The sequence below is a fragment of the Antedon bifida genome, chromosome 6 (genome assembly GCF_963402885.1).
Source record: "Antedon bifida chromosome 6, ecAntBifi1.1, whole genome shotgun sequence".
NCBI lineage: Eukaryota > Metazoa > Echinodermata > Crinoidea > Comatulida > Antedonidae > Antedon > Antedon bifida.
The window spans coordinates 19976347-19991616 of NC_136231.1; the positions used below are offsets into that span (position 1 = coordinate 19976347).

A 15270-nucleotide genomic window follows, 5' to 3' on the forward strand; every position below is an offset into this window, starting at 1 on the left:
TATTTTTTTGTTACAGAAGTGAATAACTTTGACATGAAACACAGACTCAATTTCTGTCATTTTAGTTTATTTTATTGCTAAGGTCAAGTCTGGAGGTCACTTCATCACGTCTAGATATACTTCAAGTGTGAAGTATCCTATTACAAACAAAAACTTTAATGGACTGTTTTGATAATAATTCAATGATTATCTGACAGCGAATTACAATATTATAATCAAATGGGACTCATAAATACCAGAAATGCTTTGGGATTTGTAATTTTAGCATGACATGTCCTAATAGACTCATTTCCCAGACGTTTTTTGGGTCCAGCAGCTGGGACCTATAAATTATAGTCGAGTATGCATTTTAGCAAAAACGTCAGTCTCTAGTACTATAACTGCTGCTTGCTTTCAGCTTCTGAATGAGTCATCTCTTGTGACGTAGCGGGCTAGAGCAGCAGCGTGAAAAATCATCCAATTTTCCTTTAGATGTTTGCCATTTTTGTAAACAAAGAACTCTGAAGGCACATTTTGCGCGCCATATTTCACGCTTCAATGACGACCGTTGTTGTGATTGGACAATTTAGACAATACCTTGACATAATGTGGCCGGGAATTTTAAAATTTAAAATACTTTTTGTTTTGTTATGATCCGTGGTCATGAATGCAGTTCATTTTAGTGATAATCGTGTTTTATATTTTATTTTAAATAGAATCGCAGGTAAATATGATTAGCACATTAGATAGAATATAATGTTTTGTTATCGTTTGTATACGACGTGAAGGAGTAGACTGGCCTGTCTGAAGTGTTAGTTGGTGTAGGCTAGCCTGTAACTTCAGCCTGTAGTATAGTGTATGTGTCTAGGCTAGCTAGCCTCTACTAGGCAGGCCGGCGTACTAGTTAGCTAGCTAGCTAGGCCTAGTAGCTAGAGAGGTCATCGGATCCATTCATGACCCATAATAGACGTGGCCTGCTCTGAGCCGATACGTCTCTGAGCCGATAAAGTACTTCTTAATCATCCATAGGCTTTGGTTTGGTTTGGCTTTTATACTTGGGAATCCTTATAGTTAACCTAATTATTTAGCTGGCCATGCAAGCTAGAATATGATTTATATGATGCTAGTTAGTAGTAAAACTGGTATTTAAGGCCCTATACACTACAGTTTAATCACACTACTAGATAGACTGCAGTCTACTAGCTTGTATATTGTAGCCTACCTAGTCATTTTGCATTTTTGTTTACAGTGATTTGAAATGGAAAGTGCAGAACTTAGTTGCAGTATTACCATGCAAACGCTAAATGTTAGCGGAGAAATTATTAAACGGCACACATCAAGAACAGCAAATGTGATTGTGGGTCGCAACCAGTTTAAAGATGTCATTCTCAAAGTGACAATTAACAATAATGTCACAAAATACTGTATGACTGACGATGTTAAACTACATAAACGATTTGTAAGAGAGGGCAAAGCAACAATAGCATTCCCACAAAAAAGAATACAACTTCTTCTGTCAAACTGCCCTCCACACAAACTCAACGCCCTCCTAAAATGTGTTGCCTTGAAAGTAGAGTGTAGTAAATCAACAAAACCTTTATCTGCACGAATGAGACTTCTCTCAGATATGCCACATACTTTCGAGGAGATAAGTCCTTTGAACGACAAAGATGTTAATACAGTTAATGATATGAGGGCAAAGGCAGAAGAAGCGAAGGGATCAACAACAACACCACATCAGGCAAAGAGAAGAGTACAGAAACGTCCAAGACCTGATTCAGAAGATACACAGAATGTAGTAAGAAGTAGCTGTAGATTGTTGTCTGTTGTTTACTGCTTGCTTGCCCATACTCCACAGTTTTTTTAGACCACAATCCAAGTGTAGTGTTTACTAAAAGACCTGCTACTGTATATATTTATTTATTATTTCTCATTGTTTGTTAATACAAAAGTGTATATTTTTAATGTGAGAAATGACTTGATGGTACATTCCAACTAGAGTCCTATGTCAGCACCCAGGGCTCCATTTCCTTTTCCCAGAACTATGAGGGCAACTAGTAGTTAAGTTCAATGATCGATTCTTGTTTTATATTCTTTTATTTAGATGCCCCGAAAAAAGCTAAGTGTGTCACTACCAACAATTAAGTTAAACAAAGGTCAGATGAAGGTGTTAGAAGCTGTGCTGTCGGGCAGTAACATATTTTTCACAGGCAGTGCAGGGACTGGCAAGTCATTTCTACTGAAACACATCATTGGTGCTTTACCTCCAAACAGTACATTTGTTACAGCGAGTACTGGAGTTGCTGCATGTCACATAGGTGGCACAACTCTACATCAATTTGCTGGTGAATAACAACAAATATAAATTGTTGCATGGTTTTAAATATTGTTATATGCATTGTGCGTGTTTCAACAGCAGTGTTTATTTTTTGTTTTCTTCATTTTAAAAAACAAAAAACACATTTCAATGTCATACAGCTCTTTCTATACAATGTACATAATTTTTAGAATAATATGATTTCCCAGAAAATAACAACAGAACAACTGAATGATTATATTATCAATTGTAGGAATTGGATCAGGTGCTTTACCAGTGGAACAGTGCATTGAACTTGCTTCAAGACCAGCAAGAAGGAGCATTTGGTTGAGATGTCGCCATCTGATTATAGATGAAATTTCAATGGTTGATGGAGAAATTTTCACAAAGTTAGATGTAAGAGATAAATAAATACTAAAAAAGATTAATAGCATACAAATTCATGACTGTTCAAATATCTCTTTATGCCTCCAATTGGCGTATTCGATTGATGACTTTAACATTGATATAGTTTTCCCATAGAGTACTGTATTTAGTTATTAGAGTATTTTGACCATTCAGTTAATAGTACTCAACAAATGTTAATGTAATGTGGAAAAAAAAAGTATCAGTGCTTAGCAGATTTTCTGGTAGCCAGTCGATTTCGTCAAAATGGGACAATCTTCAATACAGTACACACTTTACTATGCTTGAAGAAATAAAAAAATGTTATTATTTGTGTACTTCAGGCAGTGGCACGATCAGTTCGTAACAACTCGCAACCATTTGGAGGAATTCAAATCATACTAAGTGGAGACTTCTTCCAGCTACCACCAGTTACTAAAACTGGTGAAAAGAAGTTTTGCTTTCAGGTTTGTGCAAACTAATGTTTATTACATATTTGTTAAAAGATTTTGGTTCAGTTTTAGGATAGCGGGATCTGTCCAAATTGACCATTATAATAATTTAGGACAAAAACTTACTGTAGAATGTTCGAATTACCATAGAGACAACCTGCACCTGTCTCCCAATCAGGGACAGCCTACACCCATTAAACGAAACTTAACACCAGTTGGGAAAACTAAAGTTAATATTATTCAATCATATTACAAAAACGAGTCATTTTGAAGTTTGAACGCAACCATTTTAATTATTAAACTATGGTCCCAAATAAATTAATGATTCAACTCTCATTTTATACTTTTTACAGTCACCTGCTTGGAACCGAAGTATTGGGACAACATTTGAACTCACAGAGGTCAAGAGGCAGAGTGACCCAAAGTTCATTCAAGCATTACAAAATATTCGTACTGGAAGGTAGTAAAAGTGAAATATAGGCCCTATAATTCCTTTGTTGGATATTGAATATGTATTTCAGTTAAACATTCTTTATTACCACAAACTTCTTTTTATTTATATGTAGGTGCCCTCCAGAAGTTCAACAGCAACTGACCGCAACTGCATCACACTCAATTGATAGTAATGGTATCCTAGCAACAAGACTGTGTACACACAAAGAAGATGTCAATCAAATTAATGAAATTCAACTTCAGAAGCTCCCAGGTCAGAATTTTAAATGTTTACTACTGTACAGTATTAGTCTACCTGGCAAGGCATCAACTTTTAAGAAGTTTAGGCTTTCAACTTCTGAAAACTTTGTGGTTTAAATGTCATAGTGGTTTGAAGTTGATGTGTACTGTTCAATGGTCTAAAGCTGGTCTGGACAGTATTATACACACTTAAATTCTTGTTATTTGCTAGGACGATTACAGTATGGGTCACATGATATGTAGCACTCCCGATGTTGTGTAGAGTGCAGTGTTGTTATGTAGTCCAATGGGATGCGCATTCATTCAACAGCTGGCTATTGTTGACTGTTCCATCAATCTGTAGTGTCCGCCATCTATTGTTCTATACGCCGCCTCCAGAATTGAAATGCTGCCTCTACCAATGGTTTAGGACTTTGGCCTAGCCTCTCTTTGGGTTCCCCTCGTGAAATTATTTTTATCATTTCAATCATAAACATTCATTATTTGTATACTATAACATCCCGAAAAAAGTGTAGGGATATTAAATTACAGTATAATTATTTAGTTTATTCTAAATTAGACCATCCATATTTACAAATTTGGAAAAAACAAAACCTAATACAAAGTACAAAAGAAAGAAGAATTGAACCCAGAATATTAGGATTGGTGCATCATCACCATCACTACTACTAGTTCGCTGTTCTGAACAGTGTCTTACAGTCAGTTGTTATGCTAATTCTTTATTCTTTGTTATAGGGGAGGCCCATGTGTTTAAAGCCTTTGACAGCAATCCAGACCTCTCTCATCATATTGACAAACATTGTCCAGTTAATGAGAAAATTATTTTGAAAAAAGGAACACAGGTACAGTAGATGTTTTGATTACAAAATGTTAAGGAATGAATCATTACCCGGGACATCCCCGGTACTTTAAGTTTATTAAACACTTCCTTACATTGTTTTGCTACTGGATGATTATCATTATGTTAGTTTGATTTTTTTTGATAATTTGATCATCTTAAAGATATTCTAAAATGATAAAGCTTGTCTCACTTTACTGTTTCACACTTCTATAGTTAGTTTCTATTCATCATTATTCATGAGAAACAATGCTCTTCTATAGCTAGTTTCTATCCCTCCCACTGTGAACCTTCCTATTGTTTTAGATTTCTCACCAGTCCCACCCAATTTCACTTATATTCCTATTTTCCTGGACTTTATGCATTCTTCTTTCTTTGAGGACGATCAAAGTATATTGATCGAAACGTTGAGAAACTCAACAGTTCTTTTCAGGATGGTGTACTGCAAACTTTATATCAACATATTCTAAATGAGTGCTATTTTAAAATTTTGCTTGTGTAGCTAAAAATGTATGATTTATTTTGTACTTGTATATGTAGGTGATGTTAGCTAAGAATCTTGATGTATCAAGGGGCTTGGTTAATGGTGCTAGAGGAGTTGTGACTGGCTTTCAACCGGGAAACCATGGTTGGTTGTTTTTTTGTATTGTATCTAACAATGGGATTTATAATTATTGTGTTGTAAGAGTAAATCTGGCGTTCTTCCTCCTGGGTAAAGGAAGCAGGGCCCCATATTGGTTTGGCAGATATTTCACTTGCTCTTGCTCAAACTTTTCCTAACAAAACTTAGTGAGCAGAAATGGTAGTGATTCTATAATGTCCTTGTTTATGGCATTAATATATCAAATTATTGTAACAAAAGTTTTTCAAATATTTTACTTGTCCTTACACGACTGTAGTCCTCTAGGACGACTGTTAAATGTGAGTCCCTGGAGTAGGTCTGGCCTGAGGCTTTATTATTATTATTATTATTCCTTTCTCATCCTTTTGTTCTTGCCATCCTATTCTCACCTCCTTTAATAGCGATTATTATTTCAATCAAAATATTTATTTGTTATTTACTATGTTTCCTTTCAGGTTTTCCTTTGATAAAGTTCTTGTGTGGGGTCCATGAACCTATTAGAGTTGACAAATGGACAATCAAGATGGGAGCTGGTGTGGTATTGACAAGAAGACAATTACCTGTCAAACTCGCCTGGGCAATCTCAATTCATAAAAGCCAGGTTCGATTTTTTTTCTTATCGTATTACCATATACAAAAGACTGTTGAACTGCAGATTGTCAAATCATGTTTAGCAGCAAAAGTATGCGCGGTGTAGGCATTAGGTAGGCTATGATAAATTTTCATTTGTACAATTCAAGTTCACCTCAACCTTTTAAAAGAGAAGTGAGTTGCATCCCTACCTTACTCTAAATAGTTGTTGTGAACGTGTGTTCATCAATATTTCATTAACAGCATTTTTATTGTATTCAATGTCTTTAAATGGGGCTAGCCATCTAGTTGCCAGAACTTTCTCAATGAACAAAATCAAATCTGTTATTAGATCATATCTTCAACATACTCGACAAAATGGTAGCCAGGCATGTGGAAATCTACACACTACGTTTGGCTATACTATTGAGTGTCCAGAACCTGACTATTACTTTCTCTTCTCTTATGTTTTCAGGGTATGTCACTAGATTGTGTTGAAATGTCTCTGTCAAGAGTCTTTGAGTGTGGACAGGCTTATGTTGCTCTATCAAGGGCTCGCAGCCTACAAGGACTTAGAGTGGTTGATTTTGAGAAATCTTGTGTCAGAGCTCATCCAGATGTTTTGAAATTCTATGGTAAATTACAACTAAAGCGGTGATGTTAGTGGACAGCAAAGGAACACAAAAATAACTGAAATGCAATGGTTACCACCAATAAAAGACCGATTGTGGAACCTTTCGTTCCAACTAGAATACAATGCAAAGACCTATGTGTAATGTAAGTAATTTGCCCATATACAATTGATGGTTGGATGATCTTCCTCATCAATTGGTGGTCAAATTACTTGCACGTACATCCTTGCATTGCATCCTGAGTAGGCTCAACCTAGCCCTCTAAACGTGGCAATTTTAACATTACGAGGACATTTTTAAAGAAATCAGTTTTTCTGAAAAACAAATTGAAAAGTTACAAACTTTTCGCTATTTTAATAATTGAATTTCAATTCAAATATTGTGTAATATGTTTCATAGAAACACTTTTTATTGCATGCCTATGATCAATCAATGTAAAATGTATTATTACAGGTAGACAAGAATAATGTTTGGTAAATAAATTATTATATAATTTTATATTACCTTTATAATCAATTTTAATGATTCTGTATACAATGATCTAGTGCAATGCCTATATTAAGGAGACACCTTCAAGACCCATTTTTGTAAATGCCAATCTTGTCCACTTAGTTTATGTAAGCCGTCCATTAACGAAGATGTACTGTATCACCTCCAAAGCATGAAAAATTAAAATTGATAAAGGCCGTTTTAATAAACTAAAATTGTTTTTACTTAATATAAAAATAAATCATAACACTAGGGTTAACCAGAAACCTGAAAACTTCCAGACAACAGCCTTCTTTTTTTCCCCAAATATTGTTTTGATCCATTTTTTGGTCGAAGTGAATAACTATTATGTGACATTAAAATATCCTATTAAAAAAATGGTGTTTAAATTTTTCAGGTGGACAATATTCAACAATATGTTAGTTTTCAAATTTTTTACCATTAATGATTTATTTGTGTATACATTTTTATTTATTTATGCAGTAAACTGCTTTTATTACTATTATTATGCTCAGGATACAGCAAATAGTTAATGTATAATGACATGGTCTTAGTTTATAATAAAGAATATTGTATTTGTATTTTATATTCCACTACAGTTCATTTGGTGCAGTGTGACTACTTCTTTTTGCTCGCTGTAGCAGAAGGATGTCCATATAGATAACATAACCACTAGCCAATCACCACAATGCTATAAAATCTACATTTTAGGGAGATTCTTGACAAAACCTGATAAAACCGTAAACAAAATTATTGCATTGTACACCAGTCAACCCTGCACACACGGAAATGACTGATGCAACAGTGTTTTAGCATATATTAGCGGATTGGATTGTTCTTTGATCTTACAGTCGATGCTGTCTATTTCCTTGGCAAAATCAAAGTTTGCAAAAAAATATATTTTTGCCAAGTATAGTACTTGCTTTGTTTGTATGTTTTGAAGTTATCATTCTGAATTGTAAATAGGTGTATACTTACAGAACATGTCTATTGAAATTCAAGAAAATCGGTTCATAAATAACTTTACAAATAAAATAAAAGAACAATTTGTATTCTTTTATATTGTGCCAAGTACTTCACTCAGTTTCTGAGCGCTTTCATTTAAATTTGTTCATGTACACCTGGCGACGACCCTTGTTGTAGGCATTCCTAGCGTTCCATACCTTTTACTTTTACTGTATTTCAAGATGGCGGCTGCACTCGATGAACACGTTGATGATGACATTTTAGAACCATTAGAACCGTCTGTTAAAAATATAATCGACCAAACATCTTTAAAATGGATTTTTGTAGGCGGTAAAGGGGGAGTGGGAAAGACAACATGTAGGTAAGTTACCACACACGATTACATCCTAGGCCTAGCCTATTTAGAGTAGGCTAGAGGCAACGACGAATCCGAGGCAACATCGATCCGCTAGAGGACTGGCCTGCTCGGGATTGCATCCTTGACAGTTGGCCTGGCTCTCCCCGACTGCTAGGCTTCTTCTAATGGGAAGGCTAGCTTTGGTACGGGGAACAGACGATCGGGACCACGGACGATCGGGCCCAAGACGATCGGGCCCAGAAAAGATGGTCCCGATCGTCTTCAGCGTTGGGCCCGATCGTCATAACAGTTGGGCCCGATCGTCCAGTGTTTTCAGAACCACGTTGGGCCTGATCGTCTTACCAGTTGGTCCCGATCGTCTTAGCGTTGGGCCCGATAGTCGTTTGTGTTATATAAAATAATGTGCCACATTTCATCATTTTTAATTCCTAGTGCTAGTGTCAACGTGCTTTTCTTGCGTAATTAATAATAATTTAATAATAGTCTGTTCTTATATAGCGCATATAAGCAGGCTCTCAATGCGCTTTACATCAAAAATAAAAGCAGGAAATGATTAAGAATTAAGATTTTAATTAAAAGGGTTAATTAGATTTTTTTCTGAATTTATCATAATTTTCCCCTAATTAACACTAGGCCTACTGGTTTTAAGAATTTCTTACCAATACTCTCGATTTATGAATAAATGTGATTGATTTTGATTATTATTGTGTTGTTTGTATTCGCGTATTTATTTTTTAAAATTTTCCGAGAATGTTTTTGGGCCCGATCGTCTTGTTTGTTGGGCCCGATCGTCTGAGCCCGATCGTCTCTGGGCCCGATCGTCTTTCAACCTTGATGGGCCCGATCGTCTCACGATTTGGGCCCGATCGTCTTGAAGTGGGCCCGATCGTCTGGGCCCGATCGTCCGTGGTCCCGATCGTCTGATAACCCTTTGGTACATGTCTTTGTCTTGGTTTTTCCCTACTATTAGATTAGCATAATATTATATTTGATAATTAATAATAATAATAAATAAAAAACATTAATTTATTATTAATTAACATTTTTTAAAAGAAAGACATTTATGATTATGAATGATTTTTAATTTATTAAATATTTATTCACCGCCATTATTGCATCGGCGTCATGCAAGAAGAATTGATCCCACATTCACAACCCGCCGCTTATACTAAACCACTACAGTGGTACTGTACTCTAACCAGCTGGTAAAACTGGTGAGCTGAGCCTCTTTAAAATATTAATTAAGTAGACCATCAATTATTGGTACTCGTTTATTTAGTACTCAAATAGTACCAGAGAACCCATGTTCAATGTTGTTGTATTGTAAACTGTACCAGAATTATTAAAAGATAATGTGTACATATTTAATATATTTTTTTCTTTCAAAATGTTTTATTTCAGCTGTAGCCTGGCAGTCCTATTAGCCAAATCCAGAGAAAGTGTGCTTGTTATATCAACAGATCCAGCGCATAATATATCAGATGCATTTGATCAAAAGTTTTCTAAAGTACCAACCAAAGTCAAAGGGTTTGATAACTTATTTGCTATGGAGATAGATCCCAATATTGGAATGGCTGATCTACCTGATGACTACTTGGGAGACGAAGGTATAATTATCCAAAAGTTCTGCTCTGTTTCAATAACATGTTTCCTCTTTGAAAAAATGCCATGTTTGAAAATTTGTGATTTGAATTTAAGTGCCTCACTTTAAAGTGCCCTGGTTATTAGTAATAATACCCTAGATGACCAATTGCCTTTTTGGACAAGAACTCTGTTTAAAAGTGTGGCATTGCCCAACGTTGTGAATACTGTACCTCCGTACAAGAGTATTTATACCAATGTTAACCTGCTGAATTATAACCGTGATTTAATGGGTGTAGGCCTCAATCTAGCCAGTTCAGGTGCTTACCAACCAATTATTTTTATAAACCAGGGTTTTCCCTGGTATAGTTAAACCCCAAAGTCAACCCAATTTCGTGTTCTAAGGGGGTGGATTATACCAAAGGATGTACGATAGTAGTTTTTTATAACTAGTTTTTCCATTACACATTCTTACTCTATGAATTTCTCTCACAAATGTTATATTAAGGTTTTTATTCCGTTTATAGATGTAATGAGTCTAGGTAAGCAGATGATGCAGGATCTCCTAGGTGCCTTTCCAGGGATTGATGAGGCCATGAGCTTTGCTGAAGTCATGAGGTAATACATTGGAATTCCTTCAACTGATGAAGATGTCAATTCACCATATTTAACATTTTGAAGTTGGTAGAGAAGCATTGGTCTGTCCATTTTCATGTTTCTGCCATTTATTAAATACATTTTTCAAGAGCCTATATAAGTAATTTGCTTGGCCTCAATTCACGGGTATAATAACTCCTGAGAGACAAGTAAATACCAGTCTTTTTGAGATAGTGTGGCACATTGTGTTCTGAGATCGGGAGTTTGATTCCAACACTTGTCATTGCTGGTATCCTCAGGCAAGATGCTTTTAGATAGTTTGCCTCCCTTCACCCAGTTGTACAAATAGGTACAATCACAACTGCGCTGCTGCAACATTACGGAAGTATGTTTCTAGACTGGATAATAATGTGAAATGGTTAGAGGCTTTGAGCTTTAAACGCTATATATAAGACCGGCTTATTTTTAAATTATTTATTTGACTAATTATTTGTATGCTTCTTTCGGACTTATTCTAGCAATTTATTGATCGCATATTTTCTGTGTTATTTCTAGGCTTGTACAAAGTATGAATTTTTCAACAGTTGTGTTTGATACAGCACCCACAGGTCACACACTTAGACTTTTGTCATTTCCATCAGTGATAGAAAAAGGTCTTGGCAAGATTTTACAACTCAAAAACCAATTCACACCATTCATTCAACAGGTAAATTATTTAGTATTACTACAGTCAATGGTGTGCTTGGTAGGCCTAAATTAACTAAGGTCGCCCTAGACCAGCTAATCATACTTCAAACATAGCTTTTATGGGCAAAATGGTCCTGATGCTATAAATTAAGATGAATTTTGGCAGTCCTATGTTTTTCCGCAACGTAACACTCTCTATTTAGTATACTGTTCTAATTTTCTCATTTTCCACAGATTGGTGGTATATTTGGAATGGCAGATTTCAATGCAGATACAATGACAGCAAAATTAGAAAGTATATTACCTATAATTCGCAGTGTAAATGAACAGTTCAAAAATCCAGTAAGTTATAAATGACACTGTAGCTATACGCTGACCTTTTACTTATTGTCTGTGCTTAAATTTATGTACAGTAGTATTAAATAGTAGTATTTCTTCGAGATCATTATTTGTATTCATGTTAAACCATAATTGCGTATGATTCTTTGTTCTATAAATCATGTATGATTCCACCAAACTTAAAAGTTTAAGAGTTAAAATCACGATTGTGAGGCATTTGATGATTTTTTGTTCTATATTATTCTTTTTTTCTGTTTGTTTGCTAAAATTGTGGCAATAACAAAAATATGCCAGTTATTACAAATCTAGGTGTCTATAGAAAGTTATGATGATAGTAATATTCTCTGACTGTCTGATGCCACAGTAGATCCTGACCTGACTCTCTAATAAACTAAAAAACATTTTGGTACCATTTCTGTTATAGGATCAAACAACTTTTGTATGTGTATGTATAGCAGAGTTTTTATCATTGTATGAGACTGAAAGATTGGTGCAAGAATTGACCAAATTTGGTATTGATACGCATAATATTATAGTGAACCAACTCATATTTCCCAACAATCCTATGACAGCATCAAACTGTAAGATATGTCAATCCAGGATCAAACTACAGGCCAAGTATCTAGACCAGGTGAGTCAATATACCGTAATTCTTCTAATAGTAACCCACCTTGTAAGTCAATCTATAATAATAACCCACTACTCTAATAGTAACACATGGGGGTTACTGTAGAGTCACAAAAACTATTGACAAATGACATTATGAAGACTGGTCGTTTATGATGCAGCCGTATTTTGAAAATAAGGAGATAATGCATGTTGATCTCGGGAGTGGGGGAGGATTGAGTGTTTATAAAATAAAGTTAGCGTTCAAACAAATTTGTTTATTCGTACTGTTTTATTATTTTGCTATGAGTTGCTGACCGGAAAAGTTTGCTTTGTCTCCTCTACCTTTTCAAATTTTTTATTTTATTTTATTACACCTTATTTATAGAGGGTGACCCTAAACAGCGTATGCTGACAATCAAGGGGCCCTCTTGATGAGTGACAGTGGCTGTGTGACCTAGTCTCCTGTCTAGCTTGTGACAGTTATTTAAAATTTTATATTTGGAATTCTAGTAGGTGTGCTATTTTTATATTCATTCAAAGCCTGAAAACGTAAAATAGCTATGCTTTCATATTTTTTTTCATATGCATCCAACAGCAAGTAACTCTCCAATTACAGGATGGATAAACTATTTGATAATATATCGTGCTTCAACTCATGAACATAGCCCATTGCCATCAATCTAGTCATACCAATTAAAATAATAAAAACAATGCTTTTGTTTATTTCAGATTAATGATTTATACGAAGATTTTAATGTTACAAAATTACCTCTTCAAGAGTTAGAGATTAGAGGGAACGAAAAAGTGAGAGCCTTCTCAGAAAAACTGTATACACCAACTACATTTTAAATACTGCTGTTATATTGAATAATTAACTCATTTTTTAGTTTGTTTTTACCTCGTTCAAAATCCTGCCATTGTTATCACTAAAACATTGTACCTGTAGAAGAAGTTTATTGAGGGTTCAAAGTATAGCTCAAGGTAATATAGAGACTGTGTTAGTCTATTATACCGAAATGTATTTTGGACATATAAACGATTAAAGTCCATATGCAGAGTTTTCAAGTGCTACAGACGTCCGTAATTACTATGTACGTACAAAAATTAAGATAAATACTATGGAAATCTACAAACTACACACAAAAACATAAATTATGGGAACCTCCCGGTAAAACGATAATAATAATTATGGACAAATCAATGAATATCCTGCTTCGAATGGTTTTCCCCCATCATACAAGCATTAAAACACAGCATGGTGGGTCTTTCGATTTCATGACACAGCCACTAAGCAACTACAATGCACTGTTAAGTCAGAAAATTATTTTGCACAGAATGACTGTTTGACGTGATGCGTAAAAAAATTACTGATGATTACTATTTACTAGAGAAATTTCTTTTCAAGACTACTAAAATTGATTTTAGCAACTAGAGAACTCTGCATATGTTCTACATACATCAATATTTCTTTTGCTGCAATAAATCATAGCACTTTGTATTTATTTGGACACTGCACAATTCTAAGTTTGAAACATTTACTGCCATTGCACATTGTTATTTTTTCAAACTGACCATTTTTTTTAAACTGGCTGTTGGAACAGGCTAAACTTTGCTGATGATTGTACATTCTGCAAGTTTAAATCTTTTGTATTTTCTATCCATTTTTGTTCATACATCATCTACAGAAAGACCATGTCATGTTGACAATACATTATGTAATGTACCTTCTCTTAATAATACAAGCTAGCCATTGATTTTGCTGGTGGGTAAATAAAAACACTATTCTATGGCAATGGTTTGAAATATACCACATTTATTAACAAATAGATGGTTTGAATAGTGGTGGATCCAGGATTTTGAAATAGGAGGCTTAGGACCAGGCTCTAAACATTGTAAAATTAAGTTAACTTAACCTAATGTTACTTTATTTTACATATATGTATATGAATTTACGTATAGAAATGCAAATTAGTTTAGATTAGACTATTTTTGCATATCATTTGTTTGTCCCTGTGCTAAGTTTTTTCATTAGTTATGTGCTGACTCTATGGTGCTGTGCAATACATTGTCTTGTTTGATTGAACATTTTTATTTGTTAACCTTGTTTAATGAGGCTGGCCCAAAACAGCATATTCTGACAACAATCAAAGGGCCCTCGCAAAAACACAAAATAAATCTGGGGGTGGATCCATCCATGTTAATTCATAATAGTTATACAATTTGTATTAAATATAGATTATAGGGATAAAAAAGTTATTGCACATAAACAAATGTCCTAGAATTTACAATTTTAAGTTATAATCATCAAATTTTAAATGCTTGAAAATTTAACTATAAATTGAAATAAAAAATATTCAAACATTTTGGAAAATAAAAATGTATTAATAAATGGTTATTGTGAGAAATACTGTCAATATACATCAACAATATAGTGCACTGGGGTAAATTTGAGGTTTACAAAAATGTATGTCATACTTGAAAGTCAGGTATGTGTAATTGTGAATTATGTGAATGTGGACATTTTACAAATATTTGTCTTGGACACCTAATCATCAAATTGTTTGAAAAGTGAGATCATCTTCCAAATATGGTCATGTTTTAAATAATAATAATGTATTCATTTATATAGCATAATTCAATATATGTTAAAATGATTCTTTCAAATTTATCAGCCAGGTATTTTGATTAAACACGTATGGAAACATGTACCAACATTGAAGCTAGTATTTAGTAATCTAGCTGCAAATTGGTTAGCAATACTGTAGTCTGATTTTGCATTAGTATCTGCTATACATTTAATATTATACTAAAGTTTATATAAATAATTTGTGTTTGTAGTTCAAGTTGGTTTTATAAGTGGTACAGGGAATATTTTGTTTATTTAATTGTTTTTCTTTTTTTTGACATGGAAAGCTGCTTTGTTGGTATTAATAATTTACCTATTTAAAATTTATATTATGTGAAAGGAATAAATTGTAAATGTAGAGTTACATTTCTGTGTGTATTTTTTGTCATTACACAAATTTCTTACACAAAGATTTTGTTTTTATTGATATTTTTCTTTTCTTTTTCTCTTTCTTATTTGTTTCACATCACTCCTTTCCTACTTGCAACCCCTTTTAAAAAAGTATAAAGTACAAAAATATTTTATGTCTAT

The 15270-nt window shown here is 34.1% G+C and overlaps 2 protein-coding genes across 3 annotated transcripts; both read left to right on the forward strand.

Moving 5' to 3' along the window:
* Window positions 1-612: 612 nt before the first annotated feature.
* Window positions 613-7516, forward strand: LOC144844180 (ATP-dependent DNA helicase PIF1-like). Of its 2 annotated transcripts, XM_078700936.1 has the most exons (11): window positions 613-703; window positions 1229-1777; window positions 2084-2324; window positions 2550-2692; window positions 3025-3147; window positions 3486-3592; window positions 3699-3838; window positions 4561-4667; window positions 5204-5291; window positions 5741-5886; window positions 6331-7516. In XM_078700936.1, the coding sequence occupies exons 2-11, from the start codon at window positions 1238-1240 to the stop codon at window positions 6511-6513; spliced, it is 1818 nt and encodes a 605-aa protein (XP_078557062.1). In that variant the 5' UTR covers window positions 613-703; window positions 1229-1237; the 3' UTR covers window positions 6514-7516. The 2 variants fall into 2 exon arrangements, with proteins under 2 accessions (XP_078557062.1, XP_078557061.1); XM_078700935.1 differs by lacking the exon at window positions 613-703 and having other exon boundaries at window positions 1213-1777.
* A 647-nt stretch (window positions 7517-8163) lies between these two features.
* On the forward strand, window positions 8164-14758 carry LOC144844620 (ATPase ASNA1 homolog). Its single transcript, XM_078701617.1, has 7 exons — window positions 8164-8303; window positions 9702-9907; window positions 10409-10499; window positions 11034-11184; window positions 11400-11507; window positions 11929-12135; window positions 12843-14758. The coding sequence occupies exons 1-7, from the start codon at window positions 8164-8166 to the stop codon at window positions 12960-12962; spliced, it is 1023 nt and encodes a 340-aa protein (XP_078557743.1). The 3' UTR covers window positions 12963-14758.
* The last annotated feature ends 512 nt before the right edge of the window (window positions 14759-15270 follow it).

Excerpts from the sequence above, each read along its gene's own strand:
- LOC144844620 (XM_078701617.1), top strand. The coding sequence starts at position 8,164 with ATGGCGGCTGCACTCGATGAACACGTTGATGATGACATTTTAGAACCA. Across the intron at positions 8,304-9,701 it reads GTGGGAAAGACAACATGTAG|CTGTAGCCTGGCAGTCCTAT; the intron begins GTAAGTTACCAC and ends GTTTTATTTCAG. Across the intron at positions 11,185-11,399 it reads TCACACCATTCATTCAACAG|ATTGGTGGTATATTTGGAAT; the intron begins GTAAATTATTTA and ends CATTTTCCACAG.
- LOC144844180 (XM_078700936.1), top strand. The coding sequence starts at position 1,238 with ATGGAAAGTGCAGAACTTAGTTGCAGTATTACCATGCAAACGCTAAAT. Across the intron at positions 3,148-3,485 it reads AAAAGAAGTTTTGCTTTCAG|TCACCTGCTTGGAACCGAAG; the intron begins GTTTGTGCAAAC and ends TACTTTTTACAG. Across the intron at positions 3,839-4,560 it reads TCAACTTCAGAAGCTCCCAG|GGGAGGCCCATGTGTTTAAA; the intron begins GTCAGAATTTTA and ends TCTTTGTTATAG.